Raw genomic sequence first — 22,710 nt, 5'->3', positions numbered from 1 at the left:
TAGCAATATGCTAGCCTTTTATAAAAAAGATACAAGAACATTAGATGAGGGAAAGGCATATTCTGCAATTTTCTTAGACTTAGTGAAGGCATTTGAGGGTGCCACATGATAAGCTGATATTTAAGTTGCAGCACATGGATCGGGATGTCAGATTGGTCAACTGGAATCAGGATTGGCTGTCTGATAGGTATCAGAGAGTTGTGTATGGTGGACCAGTTTCAAGGAGGTAGAGGGTTACAAGTGGGGTCCCACAGGGCTCAGTACTACGACCTATATTATTCAACCTTTATATCAATGACATTGCCAGTGGATTGCACGGGGATATTCAGTTGTTTGTGGATGATGCGAAGCTGGGAAGGATTATTAGTAATAGTGCAGATGTGGTAGCCCTGCAAGAGGATTTGAATGAGCTAGATAGATGGGCAAATGAACAGGGGTTTCAGTTTAATGCAGCAAAATGTAAGGTCTTGAGGTTTGGGAAACATCGATGGGATGCTGCATACTCTATGGGAGGAGTTATACTGGAGGAAGTAGGGGAGACAAGAGATCTGGGGTTGATGATTGATAGAAACCTGAAATTTAGAAGACATATTGCAAAGGTGGTGAAGGTAACACAGAGAATTGCTGCAATTATGAGAAGGACACTGATCTTCAGAGATAAAAGGGTTATCATTCCGTTGTATAAGTCTCTGATCAGACCACACTTAGACTATTGTTCTCAGATTTGATGTCCAGGATTTAAAGGGGATAAATTAACTGTAGAAAGGGTACAAAGACGGATGACAAAGATGGTTTCAGGACTGTACAGTTTTGTTTATGAGGATCGGCTGAGGGGTAGACTGCAGAGTTTGGTGGATAGAAGAAGGAGAGGTGATATGATTGAGACTTTTAAACTGTTGAGAGGTGGTTACAGGTTTGACACTGGGGATTTCTTTCGCTTGGTTGAACAGTGGGAAGGAGTGATGACAAGAGGCCTTCCCTGGAAGTTACAAAAGGAAACTGTGAGCAAGAGAGTGAAGAGTGGTTTCTTTGCATAAAGGGTGGTTGAACCGTGGCATGCATTGCCTGATGGAGTGGTGAGAGCGAGAACGGTCAATTAGTTTAAGGAGTGGTATGATAGGCTTTGTGTTTCTTAGGGGGGGGGATCTCCCCTCGATGAGTCTTGACAGACTTTATATTCTTAAGAAGCACCTCCCACGATGAGTCTTTTGACTCCATGGAGGCCTGAATAATAATAATAATAATAATAATAAAATTGATAAAAATAGAAAAACATATCCTTAGCCCATGCACAATACAAAATATACTATGGATGTGCAAATAACCTTTTAACCTTTTGTGGATCGAAGCAACATAAAAAAAGAATAAAAAATCCAAGACTAATGCAGTTCTGAAAAAAATATCAAACAGTATTGGAGCTTTATACATTATACTGGGTAAACACTGCTCTGGCCAAACCAATGCGTTCAGCATAATAAGATGCCTCTCTATTCATATAAGTATTCCTGCTGTAAAGGGCTAACTTCCCAGTTGAAGAAAATGTGCAATATGGACTGACTATATAATAGATAACCTTTCAAATAGATAATGTTCATTGCCAGTTAAAACACTGATCATCCCTTTTGAGGTCCGAAATGGTTTATGCAGTGATTTGTCTCCAAAGTAAGGGTTCTCTCCTCCTGCATTCAAGAGTGCAGCAGAAAACTGATTCTATAGATTGGCTCCCAGGTAGTGCATGAAACTAAAGCACTATTGTGCCCAGATTTGATCGCCGGGTTTTCAGAAGGATGAAGAGATGTTGGATAGGGTCCAAAGGCGACTGACTAAGGTAGTTTCTGACCTTTGGAATGTCGAGTGTGAGGAATGATTGAGAAGATGTAATTTGCAGAGTCTGGTGGACAGGAGGAAGAATGGAGATATGATAGAGACCTACAAGTTGGTAAGGGGTTGTTATAGGATCAATGGTGGAGAAGTTCTGCAGAGAATAGTGGGAGATCAGGGGAGAACCAGAGGTCATCCCTGGAAACTGTATAAAGAGGGTGTGAGTAGGGGAGTGATAGGCAGTTTTTTTTCGTGCAGAGTTGTGAATGATTGGAATGCCTTGCCTGAGAGTGTGTTGTCTGCAAGGAGCTTGAGTGTGTTTAAGACACGGTATGATGAGATGTGTGTGTGAAAAAAGGACCTCTCAGATGAATCTTTGACTCCATGAGGTCTTGGGGTAATAATAATAATAGATGTAAAGCATCTTGATCAGCTGGTATCCTGCTACTATGTACTTTGCTGGTAAGTAAAGATTACGGTGTGGTAAGGAGATAACACACACACACACACACACACACACACACACACACACACACACACACACACACACACACACACACACACACACACACACAGGCAAGAATTTTCACGCCTAATCCCAGAACATCACTTTAATGCGAACAGTGAACAACAGCTCAGATCAGACAAAAACCTAGCCATTTAGGTCAGCACAAACTGATAATATAGACTTCCTTGCTTCTGCACTTTCATCAGGTCTGATAAAATCCAGTGACCAAATACTCCGAACAACCAAGAAGCTAAACATCGATGGAAGAAAATCAGTACCTTGGTGTGAACAACGAACTAACAGTCCTAAGAAATGTGTTAACTCAGATGACTTTACCAAAGAACATACAATAACCAAGATTTAAGAGAGAGTAGAAGACAGAGCTACTATAAAGCCAAATACAGCTATCAGTCGAAAATTATAAACACGAAAATAGAATCATGGAAAAAATTCTGTACAGTTTCACTTATATCGAATCCTTCGAATTGCATATATAAATTAGCAGCAGGCAAGAATAAGATAACACCGATATTATCAACTATCAAGAAAACAGACGGCATCTAGCACTAAAAACTTAGTAGAAACTGCAGCTATTATGATAAAAAAGTTGGAAGTTTATTTTCCACTTAGTTAGACTATAATAAATTTAGTTTAATCCTTTATCCCAGTGTAAGCAAACAAAGTTTGCACCTGAAGTATCTTCAGGACTGAGGCAACTTGTGGTAAAGTTGATAAAGGTCAAAACTGGTCTGGATAGTGGCCCTTCCCTTAATGCATATATATGTCCACAAGGAGATGTGCTTTGCATTATGGGAGATACTGAGACAAGGAGTGATGAGAGCTTGGCCCACTTTTACCACGAGTTTCCTCGGTCCTGAAGATACTTCAGGCGCAAACTTTGTTTGCTTACACTTGGATAAACGATTAAACTAAATTTATTATATTATGATAAAGAAGTTTATTCCTGATGACGATGAATCAACAGATGAAGAAATCCACCAAACTTACAGACAAAGAATGAAAACAGACATAGATACTCCCAACGATGACTTATTTACATCTAATGAAATCAAATTAGTATTAAGATCAATAGATCCAAGAAAAACTCCTGGAGAAGGCAGAATAACCAGTGATATACTCTTAAGAGCATTTATTGAATTCTTCGAATTCATAACAACAGTTTGCAACGAATGCCTAAAAAGAAGATGATTTCCTTCAATATGGAAACGCTCAAAAATTACACTCATAATCAAACCAGGAAGTGAAACATCTGACGAAATTAACAAATACAGACCAATCAGTCTCATAAACATTGCTGGTAAGGTACTAGAAAAATTTCTAATAAACCGAATAATGCTCTATGTCTACTCAAGAAACCTATTAAGCAGCAATCAATATGCACTTAGACCTCAGTCCAGCACAGTAGACACAATTATGGAGGTTAAAGAGTTCATAGAAGACAGTCTATAACAAAAAAAAAAGATGTACTATTGATTTCACTCGATGTACAAGGAGCCTTTGATGCTGTGTGGTGGTCAGCCATAATATCAGTTAATATATTTAAAATGTCCCCAAAAACTTACTCTACCCTACAAAAAATTATTTTACAGACAGAAGAGCGACCATGACATTAAAAATCACAACTGTAGCAAAAAAGTCAAACGAGGCTGCCTGCAAGGTTCCTGCTGTGGGCCAGGTTTCTGGAACATCCAGTACAACTTGCTATTAAGACTTCCTTTCCCTACTGAAACAAAAGTCATAGTTTTACTGATAATGCAATGATAATGATTCGAGGACGCGACGGCTTACAGTTAGAAGTAATGGCTAATGAAGAACTCTTTAAAATTGCAGAGTGGGCACGCGAGAAGAAAGTTAGCTTCAATAGCACCATGTCTAAAGTGCCCCACATCTCATGCAAAAAATCAAAACAACCTGTAACAGTCTTCCTAAACGGAGAAGTTCTTGAGGTAGCCAGTGAGTTAAAATACCTAGGAGTGATAATAGATGAAAGATTTACCTTCAACAACCATATCTTATATGTTGCCAAAAAAGCTTACAAGTAGTAAACCTCCTAGCTAAGTTGGCAAGGATTAAGTGGGGGATTAGGCCAACAAGCACTGTAAACAATATATACCAGAGCTATACTACCACGGATATCTTATGCTGCACCTGCCTGGAAACATACGCTAAAATCAAAGATAACCCGACAAAAACTAAACAGAGTTCAACGCCTTATAGCCATACGTATAATTAAAGGATACAGGACAATATCTTTCGAGGCAGCTTGCTTTATTGCAGCTCTAACAGTGATCTGCCTGAAAATACAAGAATTATCTCTTATATATGATGTCACTTCCGGAAGATATAATGAAAGTTACAACATCGATCCAGATTGCTATGAACGCCCGCTTCACTACAATAGGTGGCCTCACCCAGCAAAGAGAACATATATTAAGGAGAAGGAAAGTTCCCAAAGTGACTATTTTCAAATATGTACTGATGGAAGCAAAACCGAAGGGATCATCTGTTGTTCTTTTCGTTGTATGCAATGAAACATGTATGCAATGTAGATAATGTTGTATCCATTATACAAGAACGCTGCTCTAGACTGCATCCTCTCTGTTCCAACAACCAAGCAGAACAACTTGCTATAGTTCAGTCCCTTATATATCTCCAGGAATTAGAACTCAACACCTCTTATCAAAAGATAGCAACAATTTACAGTGATAGTAAAAGCACTATAGACAGCATAAAAAACCAAAACAACCATATAGCAGTATTAGAACAGACAAGAAATCTGGTTCGGAATCTCACTCTAGAGGGATGGGAAATCAAGGTCTGCTGGGTAAATGCACATACTGGGTACTTTCAATATCATTGAAAGTACCCGGTATGAATTTTGAGTACTTTTGGTAACTTTAACAATTTACCGAAAGTACTCAAAATCTGCTATAAAACACTTGCAGAAGAGAAAAGCCTAGACTTGTGGGAAGAAGAATGGAAGACATCAAAAAACGGATCAACAAAAAAATAATTCTTGCCAAGCATCAGAAGAAGAAGAAGACACGCCATTTCTCCAGATTGAACCATTCTACTAATGGGACATGGAAAACTAAGACACTACTTACACAGATTCCATATCCTAGAATCTCCATCATGCATTTGTAGTCCACACCTTCAACAGACTGTTGAGCACATACTCTGTGACTGTCAGCTTGGACTCCATCTGGATGCCCAGATGGAGCCCTTTTCTGGAGACAAGCGGCCATTGTCAAAACAGAGACTTATCGAAAAGTATTACTCAGAATTAATTATTTGCCAATATGATCAACTTCCAGGGCTTGTAATTGGTCATAAATCTGATATTGTGTGAATTATATGGTGTTAATATATGGATATATAAAAAGCATAAATGTAAATATGAATGCTGATACAAAAATATAAATATAAATGTTAATCAGTTGTAATAGGTTTCACGGTATAAAAAGAACACAGATGGTTAAGAAAATAACTATTTATTAACTTAAAAGCTAATATTTCGCTGGTATTATATCCAGCATCTTCAGAGCACACAACACAAAGTTTGTTACAAAGGCAAGACAACCACAATCCGGTGTAACAGTGGGGATAGTATAAGTGATTGCAGCGTGCAACACAAGACTAAAGTCCTAATATGGCGCCATCTAGGTTTAAAAAAAAAAAAAATTCAAAGTTTTGAAATAGTAGTCCAAATGATAAAAAATAAAAGTAATAAATATTAATTTGGTCTATCTTTGGTAGATTTATACAGCCATACTTGTTAAGGTTTGGAGTATGTTTCAAGGCTTCTGTTGATTCCAGGAACAACCTCTCTGACTTGTAGAAGCTTCTGTGTATTACTTTTGTTTCTTTCCAATTGATCCTGTGCAGGGGTATCCAAAGCATGTGCGAAAATGGAAGGAACTTGATAAAAATTTAAAAAACAAAACTACTGATTGCCAGACTCAAAGCATGTATGAAATGGAAAAGAAACATTGGACGAGTGTTTAGAATGCTTGACTGAAATTATAAAATTCCTTGGTAGCCAAAATTTAGCTTTTCGCAGATCATCTGATAAATTATATGAAAGGAATAATGGCAATTTTTTTAAAATTAGTCAAACTGTTTGCAAAGTTTGATCCTGTTATGGAAAATCATGTTGAAAAGGCCCTACAATGAAACAATAGAGTACATTATTTGAGAAAAGACAGTCAAAAGGAAATACTGGAAACTTTAAGTAATGCAATCAGGGATACAATTTTATTATCAATTCTAAAATCTAAACATTATTCAATAATTTTAGACTGCACACCCGATGCAAGTAAAACAGAACAAATGACCTTTATTATTCGCTTTGTTTCCTGTGACAATGGAGTTGTCAAGATCAGGAAAAACGTTTTAGGTTTTGCAGATATATTATATTCCACAGGAAGTTTATGTGAAACAATAATGGAACAACTAGAAAAATGGAACATTCCCATTGAAGACATTGAGAGGTCAAGGGTATGACAATGGGACAAATATGAAAGGGAAAGAATATGGGTTCCAAAATTTGCTTTTGAACAAAAACCCTCGAGCTTTTTACGTGCCATGTGTTGCTCATACTCTAAATTTAATCATTAATGATGCAGCTGTTATGTCTTTCATTCCCAGTTTCACTACTGTTTCTCTCTCTTTCTTCTTATTATTATATTCTATATTTTATTTATTATACCTCCTACCCTTAAGTTCCCTATCTTATATTATCCTTACTTCTGCTCCTAAATCACCTGCGCTATTGTTACGTCTTGTATCTAGCCCCTGTTATAAGTTGTACTTTCTATTCTTTATTTTCTACTATATTTATCCTATACTCCTTCATATCAGAGATTTTGTTTCCGACAAATTTATTTGAGAACGACTGCGCCAGCCGATAACTAATTCCTGATACTTAATTGATTATCTTGGTAACATTAGTTAATAGGGATCACGTGTTGAGCAGTTGTAGTTCCCTCCTCTATCTTGCATGAAATGTTTCCCCTCACTCACACAGGTTCGAAAGTTTTTATAAGTGGTAGGTCAGTCTCAGAACAACAGAACTTATAAACTTTAGTTTAAAAGAATACATTTATTATAACACTAAAACAGATATACATTTGATTAGACATTCTAAGTATAGTAGAAATAATAACTTCATTGCTAAATTACCCACTTGAATCTGAACCCCCCCCCTCTTTTAGATTAAGTGATCCAAAATTTCATTCTCTAAGCTTAAACATTTCAACTAGATATCTCTGCATTACGTTAAGCTCAGACTTGATTTATCTTTACAGAATTATTCAATACTCATTTCCTATGTACAATTTTAGATAAGGTACATGGCATATCAAATTCCCATTAATTTAAACTCTAACATGGAAAACAAAGTTCAACACTGCAAAGTTTCTATGCCCCACACTTTAAATATAAGTCATGCTAACATTCAATATTACAGCTATTAGCTTCTTCCTGACAAACAGTTCAAGAGTTATGTTCCCTTCTCGGCACAAACTAGAATGGCATGAGTCTGCTTGACGCAGACAATTAGTCCAACACAGTCACTAAGGCACTATGAGCAAGTAAATGCATGGAGTTCTTCAATTCCTTGCCCCTTTTCTTCTTTACGTTTACATTTATATATGATAGATAAAAAGGTTGATGCACATTACCATCTTGTCTTTAAACTAATGGGGTTTCTGTGACTTCCCTCCACGCTCTCGCTTCGGATATGGCAAGACTTCCGTATTCACTAGCCACTTGCTTCTATGGCTACTGTGACTTACTTATTCTTTCTTCGAAGGTTGTCCTTCGCTGACTTTACATTGCCGTGGTTCACCAATGGCTCCTTATTGAAAATCTGACTTCATTCCACAGGTAGCTTTGTTTGACTCGGTAAAAACAGCAGCTGGGAGATTGTTGCTGGTCACCGGTGACAAGCTTCCTCAGCTATCCAGGCATGGATGGGAATGCAGCAACAGAAAAACTATAGCCGATTGGTTACTTTTACTCTGAACTGTTTAACATGGTTCTAAAACACAGATTTTATTAGCTTATCTTACAACAATAATTATGGTTCCAAAACACAGTTTTCCTTATCTTATTTTACAACAGTAATTTTGGTTCTAAAACACAGATTTCCTTAGCTTATTTTACAATAATAACTTTAGTCGAGTTGATATATCTTTGGATCATGATATGTACAGTACTCCCTCAGCCCTGTTCTTGGAAGTATAAGCATGTCCTTTCCTTAAGTTTCTATTCTCTCTATGTTAGGTTGGAAACAAATGGCCTACGGATAGTGGGTCAGGTATTTCCGACACAACACAGCCAAAGTGAATGCTGATACAATTAGTTTCTTTGCAATTATTCAAGAAATATACAATTTCTTTTCATTCTCTTACAAAAGTTGTGCAATCCTTTTAAAGTTTGTAAAAAATTAACATTGAAACAGCCATCAGATACGCGATGGGAAAGTAAAATTAATGCAATCTGCCCTCTACAATATCAGTTACGAGAAATTTACGATGCACTTTTTGAAATTTTAAATAATGAAAATTTTAATAAAGAAACTCAGCATGAAGCACAAACATTATGTGCTAAAATAAAGGAGTACAAATTTATTTGGTCTCTTATAACTTTGCATGATTTACTTAACAGAATAAACCCTGTGAGTAAAATGCTTCAAGACAAAAATATGAACACTACACTTGCTTTAGAATCTATGGAAAACTTAAAAATAGTCTTACAAGAGTATTAATCAGATACAAATTTTAAAGAAGTTCTAAAAATGGCAAAAGAACTGAGTGAAGATGGATCAAGAACAAGAATTTAAAACTGGTACGGAAGTTTGACGACGAAAGAAGACATGACAATTTTACTACGAGCAGCATGACGAAACGCCACAATCGCCAGAAGATAAATTTAGAGTGAATGTGTTTTATACACTTCTAGACATTGCAATGTGTTCGTTGATAGAATGTGTTCGTTTTAGTTTGAACTACTAAAAGATATGATAATTTCAATTTCTTCTGTAGATTTACTACAAATTAATAACGAAGATTTATGAATAATTTGTGATGATTTAGAGATTCTCTTGAAGGATGCCGACAATAAAGACGTAAATGCAATAGAACTATATGATGAGTCATGTTCTTTTCGGAAGGATAATTTAAATATTCAAAACCCTTTCGATAATCTTAATTTTATTGTATCCAATAATTTATCTTTCCCTAACTTTTCAATTGCTTTAAGAATACTATTAACCCTATCTGTTAGTGTAGCGAGCGGTGAACTTTCCTTTTCCAAGTTGAAATTGATTAAAACCTACTTAAGAACAAGTATGTCACAAAAAAAGGCTTGTTAGTTTGGCGTTAATAGCTATTGAAAATGATATATGTGCGGAATTAGAATTATTTCTAATTTTGTGAATATGAAATCAAAAAACCTAAAATTTAATAAAAAACATTTCAAGTATATTTATGTAATTTAATTTATTTTCTGTTATTCTGTAAAGATGTTATTTTTTGAATACTTATATTAAATGTTCTAATTATTTCTGAATTATTTTATTATTTTCTCATCTATCTTGAGTTTCTTTTATTTTCCTAAAAGATCGTTCCACTTATAAAAATTATTAAAAAATTTTTAATTACTAAGAATTTAGTAACTGGTAAAATGCAAGAATTTTTTAATCTTTAGTTCAAATAAATTTTAACTTTAATTAAAATTCATTTAAATTTTTTTTAGCAATTCGGGTCATGAAATATTCAACGATTAAAGTGAAGTGGCTTCATCAAAATTTGCTTTAACTTTTGAGAATTTTTTGAATATTCAGGTTTTTAACAATTATCCTGCCTAGTCAACACCCCCTGTTCATTACATTTAGCAAACCAACTTGTGGCTGTTCTGTCAAAATTTATTTAAGAAATTTAAAATAATTTAAATTTTTATTATTGTAAAAGAACCACACACGCCCGAATCATTAGAGGGGTGCTTAGACAGAAATTGCATGCGGGTGGCAAAGACCCTATGCCGGTTCTGATTGTACTCTCTCAAATTCCTTTCCTGAATAGGAATTCAATGCATCATCAATCTTGCTAATAAGAATTACACTCTTCTCTCTCTTCTTTTACATGTCAAGTATCTCTTGACCATAAGGTACTTCATCAGTAAATCTTTATTAAGCCATGCTTCCAAAATCCTACTTCATATGTTTAGCTTAATTTCTCCAGCTTGATTGTTAACTCATTCTTGAAGTTATTTCTTGAACTTATTCTTGAAGTTTATATATGGACTTCAATGATAATTTCCATTCTGCTATAAGAATGTAGCAGAATGGAAATTAACATTAAATTGTGCCATTCAAAGTATACTTTAATGTTGAGAATACATTTATCTGGTCATTATTTCTATTATTATACTACTTTCATTCCATTTCCTTGCATTTTCCATAAATTTCTTTGAATTTTAAAACTTTTTAAGGACATTATCTGTTTCATGACTTCACTTCTCTTGATATTAATCACCCTCTCTCCAGCAAACCATCTCTTATTCCTAAAAACTGATCCCATAAATAGTCATCAATATATATTAAAAAAAGTTTGTTTTATTTTAATATACTAATGTGTAGCTATCAAATAAATTTTTTAATAGTCTTTTTTTCACTGTTAGGTTTCTCGCTGTGGAATGATATACATGGAACCTTCTGCACTTGGCTGGAAACCTTTTTTAACTTCCTGGCTAAATACTTTGCCTGCTGTACTTGATAACCATAAAGAGCTTTTAATTGATTTATTTGAATATTTCTGCCCGCATCTTGTATCATATGTCTATAAAAATCCAGTTAAGGTATATTGATATTTTATTTATTTTCATTTTTTGCTTTCATTTTTTTTTAATACTATTTGTAATATATATGTTCAAATAATATTGAGATGCCCTCTTGTTACAGAATGTTATATGCTGTATCTGCTTGTTGTTTCACAGCGTATGCCTGTAGAGTTGATTGCATGTCTGTATACTGTCAATAACACGTGGAAAAGCCTGAAAGAAGGGTTATCATAGGCTGCTATTCATTGGTTTAGAGCAGGGGTTGGCAACCTTTTTCAGACTCGTGGGCCACATTCAACTTTTATTTTTAATAATTTGGCTGCAAGCATTTAATTAAGAGAAAATAGTTAGTGAAAAAAAAAATACTTAAGTTATCAATTTTTATGATATTAATTTTGAAAAACACAAAAATATTTAAAGTATGGGATATGAAACAAGCATGGAAAATGAAACTCAATGACAAATTATTATCACCTAAAAACGAAGTAAGATAGTTTATGCATCACAATATGTGTGTCTCCCTGATTAATGTGCCTTTTGTGATTGTTTTCTTTCCCTTAGCCAAATTATCTAGATCCACTTTATAACTTGAGGTGCAAATTCGAATCAAAGCATGCAAATATTCATCAGTGAGTCGAGAAGAAAATTTATTTTTTCTAAAACTCATGGCAGAAAATGCTTGTTTGTAAATTTATGTGATTCCAAATGTGACTATCATCTTCTTTGCAAATGTATCTCCTACTCAAATTGCGAGTATTATTGCCATGATGTTCACGTCCTGGCGATAGTAATTCACTTCCTGCAGTAAACAACATGCCATCCCCAGCAGCGTCACCATACTGAAGATGCAAGAAAAACAAAGTTTTATTGTATCACTGAATAAGTTACGGAGACATTTGCAGTCTGTGTAATATATTTATCAACAAATAGTGCATTTAGAGACAACTGGGATAACAACAGCACTAACTAATGAATTACATCTCCCCTCCAACAGAAACTACTGTAGACTCAAGCAAAACCATATGTTGCTGATGCAACATATGGTTTTACTTGACACCATCCTGTCATGAATGTTTTAAAACTAAGAAATATATAGTGAATGTGTTTCAGATATTATGGAATTCGGTTGAAGAGAATTAGCATTTCAACTCAACTGTTGTCTTTGCACTTGCAATCATATGCACTTCTTCATAGCTGCTCTTTCTCTACTGGCCTACCATTGCTGTCTGTTTCGCGCTCTGCTTTTACTTCTCATTAGTCATTTGTGAAGGATTGTTCATTATGTATCTTAAGTCTTGCAAATTATTGGTAATTTTTGCTTGAAATAATGGGAAAGAAGATTAAGCTATTTGGTTAGATGACTTTGATGATGCATACAAGGAAACTGTTCTTGATGCTAAAAGTAGCGATAGCGAATAGGAGCTTCTTGGTAAGTTGCACCATTTTCAGTTTTTTTCTGAAAACTTTAGTTTCCGAAAATTGCTGCATATATTTCACACCACGATTTTTTAGCTTTAATTTTGTGAAAAAAGTATGAGTTATATTCCAGTAAATATGGTAATTTTTTTATCTTTCAAATTCTTAAGTATGAATCATTGGTTGAAGATTGGATTTATAAAACACACAAAAGAGAGCAACATAGCAAATTCAGATAGCTGTAAGTAACAAGAAAACTTTGATATTGTATCCGGATCAAATAAAATTGATAAGAGTGTGATGTTTGACATCTCTAGAGAACCAACCAGAAAGATGAAAAATCTTTGTAAGTATGATATGAATTACTTCAAATGTGGATTTTCATGGATGGGAAATGAAAAGGAACCTATTCCAAATTTTGGTCTATTAAAAATAAATCATATTTTTTGTTTACATGAACATATAAATTCAAATAAAATAGACATTTACAATGAAATATACTTTATTTGTTTATTTACTTATTTATTATCATTATTTTGATAAGGGGATACTTGGTAATAATGAAAATTTAAGAAGGGGTATGCGAATATCTGAAGTTTGAGAAACACTGATCTAGATAGAAGTGTAAAATCCTACTCACAATCACATCATCTGATGAAATTAACAGATCTAAAACTCTGAAACATCACATGCCCTCCTTTCCATACTGCCTGATATAGCTGTCTCTCAAGAACTCAAGAAATTAATTTTCCTTATTCTCATATGCTATCTCTTCATTTCAGTCTATACTACCATAATTAAAATCCCCCATAATAATGCCGTCCTGGTTGGCCAAGTGTTTAGCCTATCCACTCTCCAGTCAACAGGCTGGATCACAAACATCCATGCCCATGGATGTTTGTGATCGTCTGTGAAAAAAATACTAATGGTGGTCGGCGGTAAATGGCGTGGTGTAGATCAGGCATGGCCAACTTCATTCTATACAAAGCCAATATATGATGAGTGGTAGCGTCACGGGCTGCACACTTTTAGACAGAACTTAAATAAAAATGAACTCTTCATTTTTTCAAGGCAATAGTTATATGTATTGAATTATTATATTTGTTAAATCATTTTACTACTGGGAGAACAATATAAAATACTTGATGGATTTAAATATAAGTTGTTAAATTAAATTTAATTACATATTTCTGTTTTTTTTACATATAACACAACTTAATGAGAACACTGTGGGCGTTCATGTGTAGCAGCAAGTTCATCAAAGTCAATTTTCAATGATAATGGTGATATTTGTAACAAATCATGAAGGTAGTCATCAGTCATTTGGCTTCTTTATGATGATTTAACCGCCCTCATAGTTGAGAAAGTGCATTCACATGTATGTGCTTCCAAACATAGATGCAATTCTCAAGCTGAAATCACTCAATGAAGGATATTTTCCCCTTGGTACCAGTTTCCAAAAGTCAATGCCTATCTCCATCCTTGACTGGAAAAAGGGGTCACTTTTGAAGGTCACATGACTCTAATTGAATATCATGCTGCTCTGAAATGTCACATTTCATTGGGTTGTTAAATAATGTGACCAGTGACATGTGACCAGTTGTGGCCACATGTCACTGAAGTTAGAAAATCACTTACTGAATTGATTCCAAACGTTGGTCTAACATTGGCACAGAAAACCTTAAGTCACTGTCATGGCTCTCCTCCATCAACTCCCTGCAGGAAGGGAAATGTACCGAGTTTCCTCTGACTAGGGCGAATTTAAAAATCTTCAGTCGACTTATGAACCCCATCTAGGTGTCCAATTAAATCTGAGATTGTTTGGTTACGTCCCTGTAACTTTATGTTGAGTTCATTCATGTGGTGTGTGATGTCTGTTAAAAAGGTGAGTAAGCTGCTAAAATGAGGATCACATAATTTTGTGTTAGTTCTTTGTTTGTCTTCTCGTGTTCCTCTAAAAACTGTTTTATTTCCTTTCTCAAAGCAAAAAACCATTTCAAACAGTTCCCTCTGCTTATCCAACATACTTGTTGATGATAGCTGATGAGTTGCAGCCAAAGAAAGTAGTATATCAAGATGATAAACATGTGAATGATAGTTCAATTTGAGGTGGTCTGGTGTAAAATAGTGACCAAAGCAACCAAATATACAGTTGGTTGCTGCTATAGGCCGGGGGGGGGGGGTTACAGGGGGTGATATTGAATTCATGCATCAGCAAATTAGTGCAATGAGTGCAGGATTAGTGATTATTATGGGAGATTTTAATTATGGTGATATTAATTGGAAGGAGGAAATATCACGCGAACAAGAAGGAAATGGAATTCATACATCTTCTACGAGATAATTACTTGAAACAGCACATACCTGAAGGGACACGTGGTGTGAGAGTGTTTGACCTGGTCATTGGTTCAGAGGATATATGCATAAGTAAGGTGTCTTCGTTACCTCCAATTGGTGAGAGCTATCATGTGGTATTGACTTGGGCAGTTGCAAAATGTGTGGATTTCTTGGTACATACAGAACTACAGGTTAGGCAATTATAACAAACTTTGGAGTGAGCTTGCAGCCATCCCATGGCAGAACATATTGCAGCGGGAAAGATGTTAGCAGTGCATGGAATAAAATAATCAGTGGGTATCTGAGGAAGGCAATATCAGATTGTGTCCCCATGGTCAAAGAAGATAAACAAGGTAGGCGTTAGATGGATGAGTAGTAGTAGTATCAAGCTTGATCTGCAAAAAAAGAAAATGTCATGGAGAATTTACAAGTAGAAAGGTGATCAGTACACCCATAAGCAGTACAAGGCTCAAGCTAGGAAGGCTACCAGCAAAATAAGAAAAGCTAAATCAGATTATGAAGGATGGGGGATGGATAGTAAACTGATGATATGGATAGAAGAATGACTCAGGGAGCGATACCAGAAGGCGGTGTATGGAGGAGCAGAGTCCAGGATGAGGCAGGTGAGCAGCAGTGGGCCTCAGGGCTGTGTGCTTGGGCCATTGTTGTTTAATTTGTATATAAATGATATAGAAAATGGCTTAAAGGGAGATATTCAGTTGTTTGCTATTGATGCAAAGTTGGGTAGCACAATAAAAAATCAAGCTGATGTTGAGAGTTTGCAGGACGATTTAAATAAGCTGGCAAAATGGGCAAAAGGTAATGGAAGTCAGTTCAATGTGGAAAAGTGTAAAGTTATGCATTTTGAGATTAAAAGATTACCAGCTGTGTACTACATTGATGGAACGGTACTCCAAGAGATTGATGAGACTAGGGACTTAGGGGTGTTGGTGAATAGGGAGATGAAGTTCAGAGGATACATTGCGCTAAGGTGTCCAAGATTGCACATGGTTATTGAGGAACACACTAACATCCAGAGATAAAGAAGTTATTATTCCCCTTTATAAAGTGTTGATACTTCCACATTTGGATTACTGTGCTCATGTCTGGTCACCAGGATTCCTTGGAGATGAGAAGGTTGTTTAAAGGGTTCAGAGGAGAGTGACTAAGTTGGTGAGTGATGTAAAAATGCTCCCTACATTGATAGATTGAGAGCTTGTGGATTGCAGAGGTTGGTTGATAGGCAGAGAAGAGGGGATGTGATATAAACATTTAAATTACTAAAAGTTTTTATAAGATTGATGCAGGAGAAATGTTTCAGCTGTGTGATAGTGATGGAAGAATAAGAGGTCAGTAGCGCACCCAAAGGGGGGGGAGACCAAGGGGCACGTGCACCCCCCCAAAGTAAAGGAAAAAACACTAGAAAATTTTCCAAAAATCTTTTCCTAATTAAAATTCATTTTTTTTTATTTATGTCGTGTCTTCTATTTCTATACTACTTATGAATTAGCAATCACTGCTGATGCTCAGTCATAGGTCGTATGCGATGCGTAGTGTGTATTCGCAAATTGTCTATTCAACTGGTCCCCCCTCCCCCAAAGGTTAAAGCCTGAGCGCTCAGCCCCGTCCAAGATTAAATCCTGAGTGCGCCACTGCAAGAGGTCATCCCTGGAAATTAAGGAAAAGTGTAGTTAACAAGGGTTTGAGAACGAGGTTTTTTGCCTGGAGGGTGGGGAATGAGTGGAATGCATTGTCTGACTCAGTTGTGAGTTGTTCGTCTGTAAATGAATTGAAGAAGTGATATAATAGATATTGTTTTGATAGTTTGGGTATCCCACGATGAGTCTACTGACTCCATGGAGATACCCGTAATAATAATAATAATGAATAATAATAATAATACTTCTGTGTATAACACTAAATCGTCATATTCTGCCTCCATTTCTGTTAGAAAAGAAAGAAACTTGCAGTGTATCAATGCCCAATTTCCAACCTTAATTAGATTCACACACTTCATTACAGTTTTCATAACATCCTCTATCTCCTGAATTTTACCACACAAAGCCTCCTGATGTATAATGCAGTGCAATACAGGGCAATTGATTCCAGCCTTCCTTAGTAAGCCAACTAAGCCTGTTTGAGTACCATGCATTGATTTGGCCCATCTGTCACAATAGCTGTGAGATTCGTGATGTCAAAAGTGCCATTTACAACCTTCATAACTGCATCATAAATGTCTTGACATTTGGCTGTGTTATGCAATGACTCTAATGCTAGTAGCTCTTCATTAATAACAAAGTCTTTGGAAACAGTTCAAATGAAAATTAGAAGTTGAGCTGTATCTGTTATGTGAGTTGATTCATCCAGAGCCAATGAGAAGTAAGCTGAATCTGTAATAACACTTTTTAATTTATTTAATATGTGAGAACCTATTTCCTCGACTCTTTTTGTTACAGTTTGTTTTGATAGTGGGACGCTTTCAAACTCACTGGCAATTTTATCTTCCCCAAATGCATGTGCCATTTTCACAGAACAGTGTTTTTCAAATTCACCATCAGATAATGATTTTTTTTTTGCTTTTGCTATCTCTGTGGTTACAACAAACGATGCCAAGAGTGAGCTTTTTTCTATTGATGTGGTTTAGTAAAAATCGATTTCTGAGCACTAACCTTTCTCTACAAATTACGTACAATTTTAGTACGTACTTGTCCAACATATTCTTGGTATTTTGCATGGTGCTGTATGTAGTGGTGTTTGAGGTTATATTCCTTGTGCATAGGCAATATTTGCAAACACATAAGGCACTGTGGTTTGTTGTCATTATTGTTTATAAACAGAAATTCATTTTCCCATTTCTCCTGAAATGACCTGTTTTCTTCACAGATCTTATGTTTCTTACTCATAGTACACAAAGGCTGAAGTAACTGACCAGGGGACACAAACTGCAACAATAACACTGTTAACTGTGAAACTGAGTCTCTGAAACTGATCACTGTAACCAGAGCAGAGCAAGTGACTTTCAACGATGCGTTACTCTGGGGCACATAGAAATCTATCCCTCCTACTACTACAATTCGCACAGAGAAGCAGTAGATTTTATAAATCGAGTAATTTTTTAAAGCAATTTTGATGATTCCATATTGAGAATATAAATTGTTTCCGTCATTGAAAATAATGAATATAACTAGTATATCAATCAGAAAATCTGCAGTTGAAACTAATATCTAAATTGATAATACATATAATTTAATATAGTTTTTATCCTGCTGCGGGCCATACAAAATCATGTTACGGCCACATGTGGCCCACTGGCCTGCTGTTGGCTACCTATGGTGTAGATGATGAAGGCAGTTGTGGTTTGTTGAGTGGCAGAGACGGAGGGTTGTAGAGTAAGTGCCCTCCCTCGATGAGTCTTTGGACTCGCTGGAGTTTTTAAATAAACATAAAAATTATAAATAATAATAAAATAATAATCACTCATACCATGGTCACTAACCCAATTTGCTTATACATTTCTTCATCACCACTCTCCACATTCTCTGGCCTATAGCAGCATCCAACTAAGTATTTCTTCTTGTCAACCTCCATCTTACACCATACTGAATCAAAACCATTGCCACTCTTTACATCTCTCTTCTCCAGTTTGTGTGGACATAACACACCTTCTCTCATCAACAGCCCCCCTTTTTTTTGTCCTATCTATCCTCACAGAAAACATCATACCCTTCCATTTCTATTCCTGTCAGAATATCATCCTTATCCAACCACATTTCGCTTATTCCAACAATTTTTGGGCAAGTAAACTCAAGCAGTGAAACTATTATTTCTCCCTTATTTTTGATGCTCTGATGCTTTAGTAGTTGTAAATAAACACCACAGTTGACTTTTAGGTATATAACCAGTCCTGCCACTGCCACTGTGCATTCTAGGCTATCCCATTTGTATACTGACCATCCCCATACATACATTCACTACTACTTCCAACACCTACTCTCTTCTACTGTGTCTTCCTATCCACCCTATCCTTCTCCCCATTTCCCTGTCCATCTTGCATTGTTGTTCTGTCATTATCAATCACAGTACTGCTATTCTCATTTACAATAACTTCAATCTCACCATTTCTTCTCTCCTGATCTCTTGCTTCACCTCTTACTTCTTCTTCTTCTTCTGCTCTCTTGCTCACATTACTAGTTCCTCCTTGCAGCAATAGTCTCTTTAACTGACTGACAACAAATCTATTCCAATGCAACCTGTCACTTTTATACGTTTCCATCTTTCCTTCAAATGTACTCCACACATTCACTAACTCCACTCTCTTCTCCTCACACCACTCCACCAACAATAAATAAATAATGGTAGAAGTTTATATATATTTTAATATAATATAAGTTTAAATAATTGATTTTTCAATTGGATTAATTGATCCTGATGTTTAACCATTTTTAGTGATTGTCATATATGGACTGAAACAGACTGTGGGTTTGATTCCAACTGTGGACATGAATGTTTTGTGAATGTTTCTGTGTGTGAGAGATGAATTTCAGTGTTCAGTATGAGTCCAACACCCTGCTTATTTGGAGTGATGAAATGGCTTTAAAGTTCTGTATTTGATCTCTGGACAAGAACTTCCAGATTATCTATTGTGATTATTACTAGTATCTGCAGTGAGTACTAATCAAGATTATTCAGATTAGTACACATGATTTTATACTAATGCACTGTAGATTAACACCCTTTCATGGGTGTGACTGAATTTAAAATAATAAGAATTTTAATTACAAGAATATGGATTGGTAGGAGGAGATGGTGAATCAGAACACTTTGTAGAGTATTTGAGGAATTACTATCTTAGACAGCATGTGATGATAGCATGACAAGGTTTTAGTTCTGAATTTGGTGATTATTCAAGTGTAGTTCTGAATAAGTAATTGGTGCTGTTTTTTTTTTTTTTTGCTGACGATAGTTGCCTTAAGGCGCTGACTTAAATTATAAGACAAACTAAAATTTGAACCAACTAAACAATTAACTAGTCAATTCTTAATATTATTAATATTGATATTAATAATATTAATGCCAGAGAATGATGAATTAAGGGCTGAAGCAAATAAATAATGTATGATCAAAATGAACAAAAAGTGAAATTTGGCAGGAATTATTGTAGGCAAAGAAGTTATTATGGAGGAGATGTATTATAGTAGATAATGGGTATAGTTATGAAGAGTATAAATGCAGTATCAAAAAAAGTGATAAGCATGGTAAAGAAATTAAAAAATACATTATAAAAGGAGATTAGCCAATTAGGGCAATAAACTCGAGGAAATTCTTCTGTCATGACATTCATAACAAAAAGAAGAATTATAGAAGGGTGGCACTAGAAGATGGTGATAGCATAAAGTGACCACTACAGAAGATAAAGTATATTCTCTGAAGTATATAGTGGGAGGTCACCCTAGCGCAGTGATATTTCAATTATATCTCCTTAAAAAATAACCAGGCCCTCAGTTAACTACTCCTTGAATGGGTTAGCATGTCATCTGATTCTGGTACAACTACATCTGCTCACTGTAATTGTACATTCAGTTAACCAGCATTAATCCCACCTACTTCAAATCTTGGGTTAGCTTTTATGAAGGGAGTGGGATTAGCCTTCACTATTTATGTTGTTGTTACTGTTTATGGATTGGATGTAGGCATTGGATACTGGTGATTTGTGATGTGTATATCAGTGTCAATGGTATATTAACTTTGTTGGTATATTTTCCACAGTTTGTGTTTTAATGTTCTATAGTTGTCTATGTGTTTTAAATTTCTTGGTAGGTTGTTGAGTAGCGTGCATATCTGATGTGATCTCACAAAAAAAACCATATGAGTTGTTGAAGGGTGTAGGGATGTGGAGAGTTGTTGTGGGTCATGTTATACGATATGTGTCTCTGTTGTTTCGATTGGTGATGTTGAAGTAATTCCTTAGTAATATTATTAGTGTTTCAGATTTTTAGTGTTCAGAATTCTCTGTATCGCCATGTGCTGTCAGATATTGGCTGTGTATAAGTTGTCCAAATCACTGTTGACACAATTTTCCTATGTAATATTTCTAATTTTGTTAGGTGGCTGTTGATGTGCTTGCATAGACTGTTATACCGTATCTGAGTAGGGATTCACATATAGGATACCATGTAGGCTTATATAGGCTTTTTTTATGTTAGATGGAATAATGTCTTTTACTTAGAAGAGTTTTGCTGCGATGATGCAGAGTTTGATATATAGGTATTCTATATGTTTTATCCATTTAAGGTGGCAATCTATGTAAAGACCAAGGTATTTTGCATGTGTTACAGGTTTGATTCCCGGACATTGGCAGTTTTTTTGTTGTTAATGCAGCGGTATGTGTGTGACAGTGTATGGATAGTGGTGCAGAGTGCATGATTCTTGAATTGTGTATTATTAACATCTGTGTTTTGGTGCTGTTGATTCCAGTTGTGTTTTGGTAGAAGTATGTTCTGATTTCATTTCGGTCTTGTGCTTTGGAGAGAGCCGTCTTGATGTCTGTGTGGATTGCTAATAGTGTGGTGTCATCTGCATACTGAAATATTTGATTTCTTATGGCCAGGTTATGAACATCATTAATGTATATGTTGAATAGAGTGATAGAGTGATAATATGGCACCTTGAGGGACACTGTGTTTTATTTGTATACCCCAGCTATGTACCTATTTTTGTTACTTGTGTTCTGTTTGAGAGATAGTTCCTGAGCCAGGTATGCAGTGTTCCTCTTATACGTATTGAGTACAGTTTGGTGAGTAGTATGTCATGTTCAAGTGTATCAGATGCTTTGGTTAAGTCAAGTAGTATAAGGACAGCATACTTGTTTTTATCGAGAGCTTTGTTTTTGGCGTCGTCTATGTCTTCTAATAAAGTGATTGTGCTTTTTGTTTTTTGAAAGCTGTACTGGTTTTATGAGATGATGTTGTACTTCTGTAAATAGTTCTGTAGTCTGGTGCATGTTATTTTTTTAGAATTTTTGAAATGATTGGTAGGGTAGCTATTGGTCTGTAGTTCTGATTTCTTTTAGCATGTTTGTAAATTGATGTAGTTATTGCATTTTTATTTGTTGTGGAATAATACCAGTGTCGAATATTATGTTCACAAGTCTCAAAAGTATTAGATTTATTTGTTCAAAGTATGTTAAAAGGTCTGTGAGGATTAGACAAAATAAGACCCTGGAGTGGTCTTTGGTTTTTAGCTTCTTTCAGTTCCTGTTTTGTTACAGGTGGAAAATACATCGTTTGTTGTTGACTTTGTGTCAGTAGTTTTTTGTTGATCATTGGTAGATTGTCTTTTTTGAGTTGTGTGATATTGCTTATGAAGGCATGGTTGAATGAATCTGCTAGTTCTTCTTGGTTTATATCCTGACTGAAGCTTTTTGCAATAAAATCTTGTGCTGAAGTTTTCATTTTTTGAGCTACTAATTTGTTAAGTGTAGCCCATGTTTGCTTCATGTTGTCATTATATTCCATGAATTTCCGGAAATAGTAGTGTCTTTTTTTGTCCTACAAATTTTTGTTGTTAGTTGATTTGAATAGAGAGAATGAATCAGATCAATTGGGAAGTGATGTTGAAGAGCAGGAGAGTAACACAGGAGAGATTGAAGAGGTGGTTATGAATGGGGAAGTGAGTGGTATGAGTATAGAAAATGACAGAATGGGTGTGCAAGAGGAACAGGGAAATGGGGAGGCTCAGGGTGGATAGGGGTACACAGCATGAGA

At 35.5% G+C, this 22,710-nt stretch overlaps 1 protein-coding gene across 1 annotated transcript in view; it reads left to right on the top strand.

The window, feature by feature from the left end:
• Dhc36C (Dynein heavy chain at 36C) overlaps positions 1–22,710 on the top strand; it is a 1,350,914-nt gene that overhangs the window by 310,467 nt on the left and 1,017,737 nt on the right. The window contains 1 exon segment of the mRNA XM_090395101.1: positions 11,036–11,212. Coding sequence (XP_090251227.1) covers positions 11,036–11,212 — 177 coding nt within the window.

This window comes from Typopeltis vanoorti, chromosome 7, assembly GCF_054136105.1.
Source record: "Typopeltis vanoorti isolate ZY-2024b chromosome 7, IOZ_Tvanoo_1.0, whole genome shotgun sequence".
Lineage (NCBI taxonomy): Eukaryota > Metazoa > Arthropoda > Arachnida > Uropygi > Thelyphonidae > Typopeltis > Typopeltis vanoorti.
This window is presented reverse-complemented; position numbering and strand designations above follow the sequence as displayed.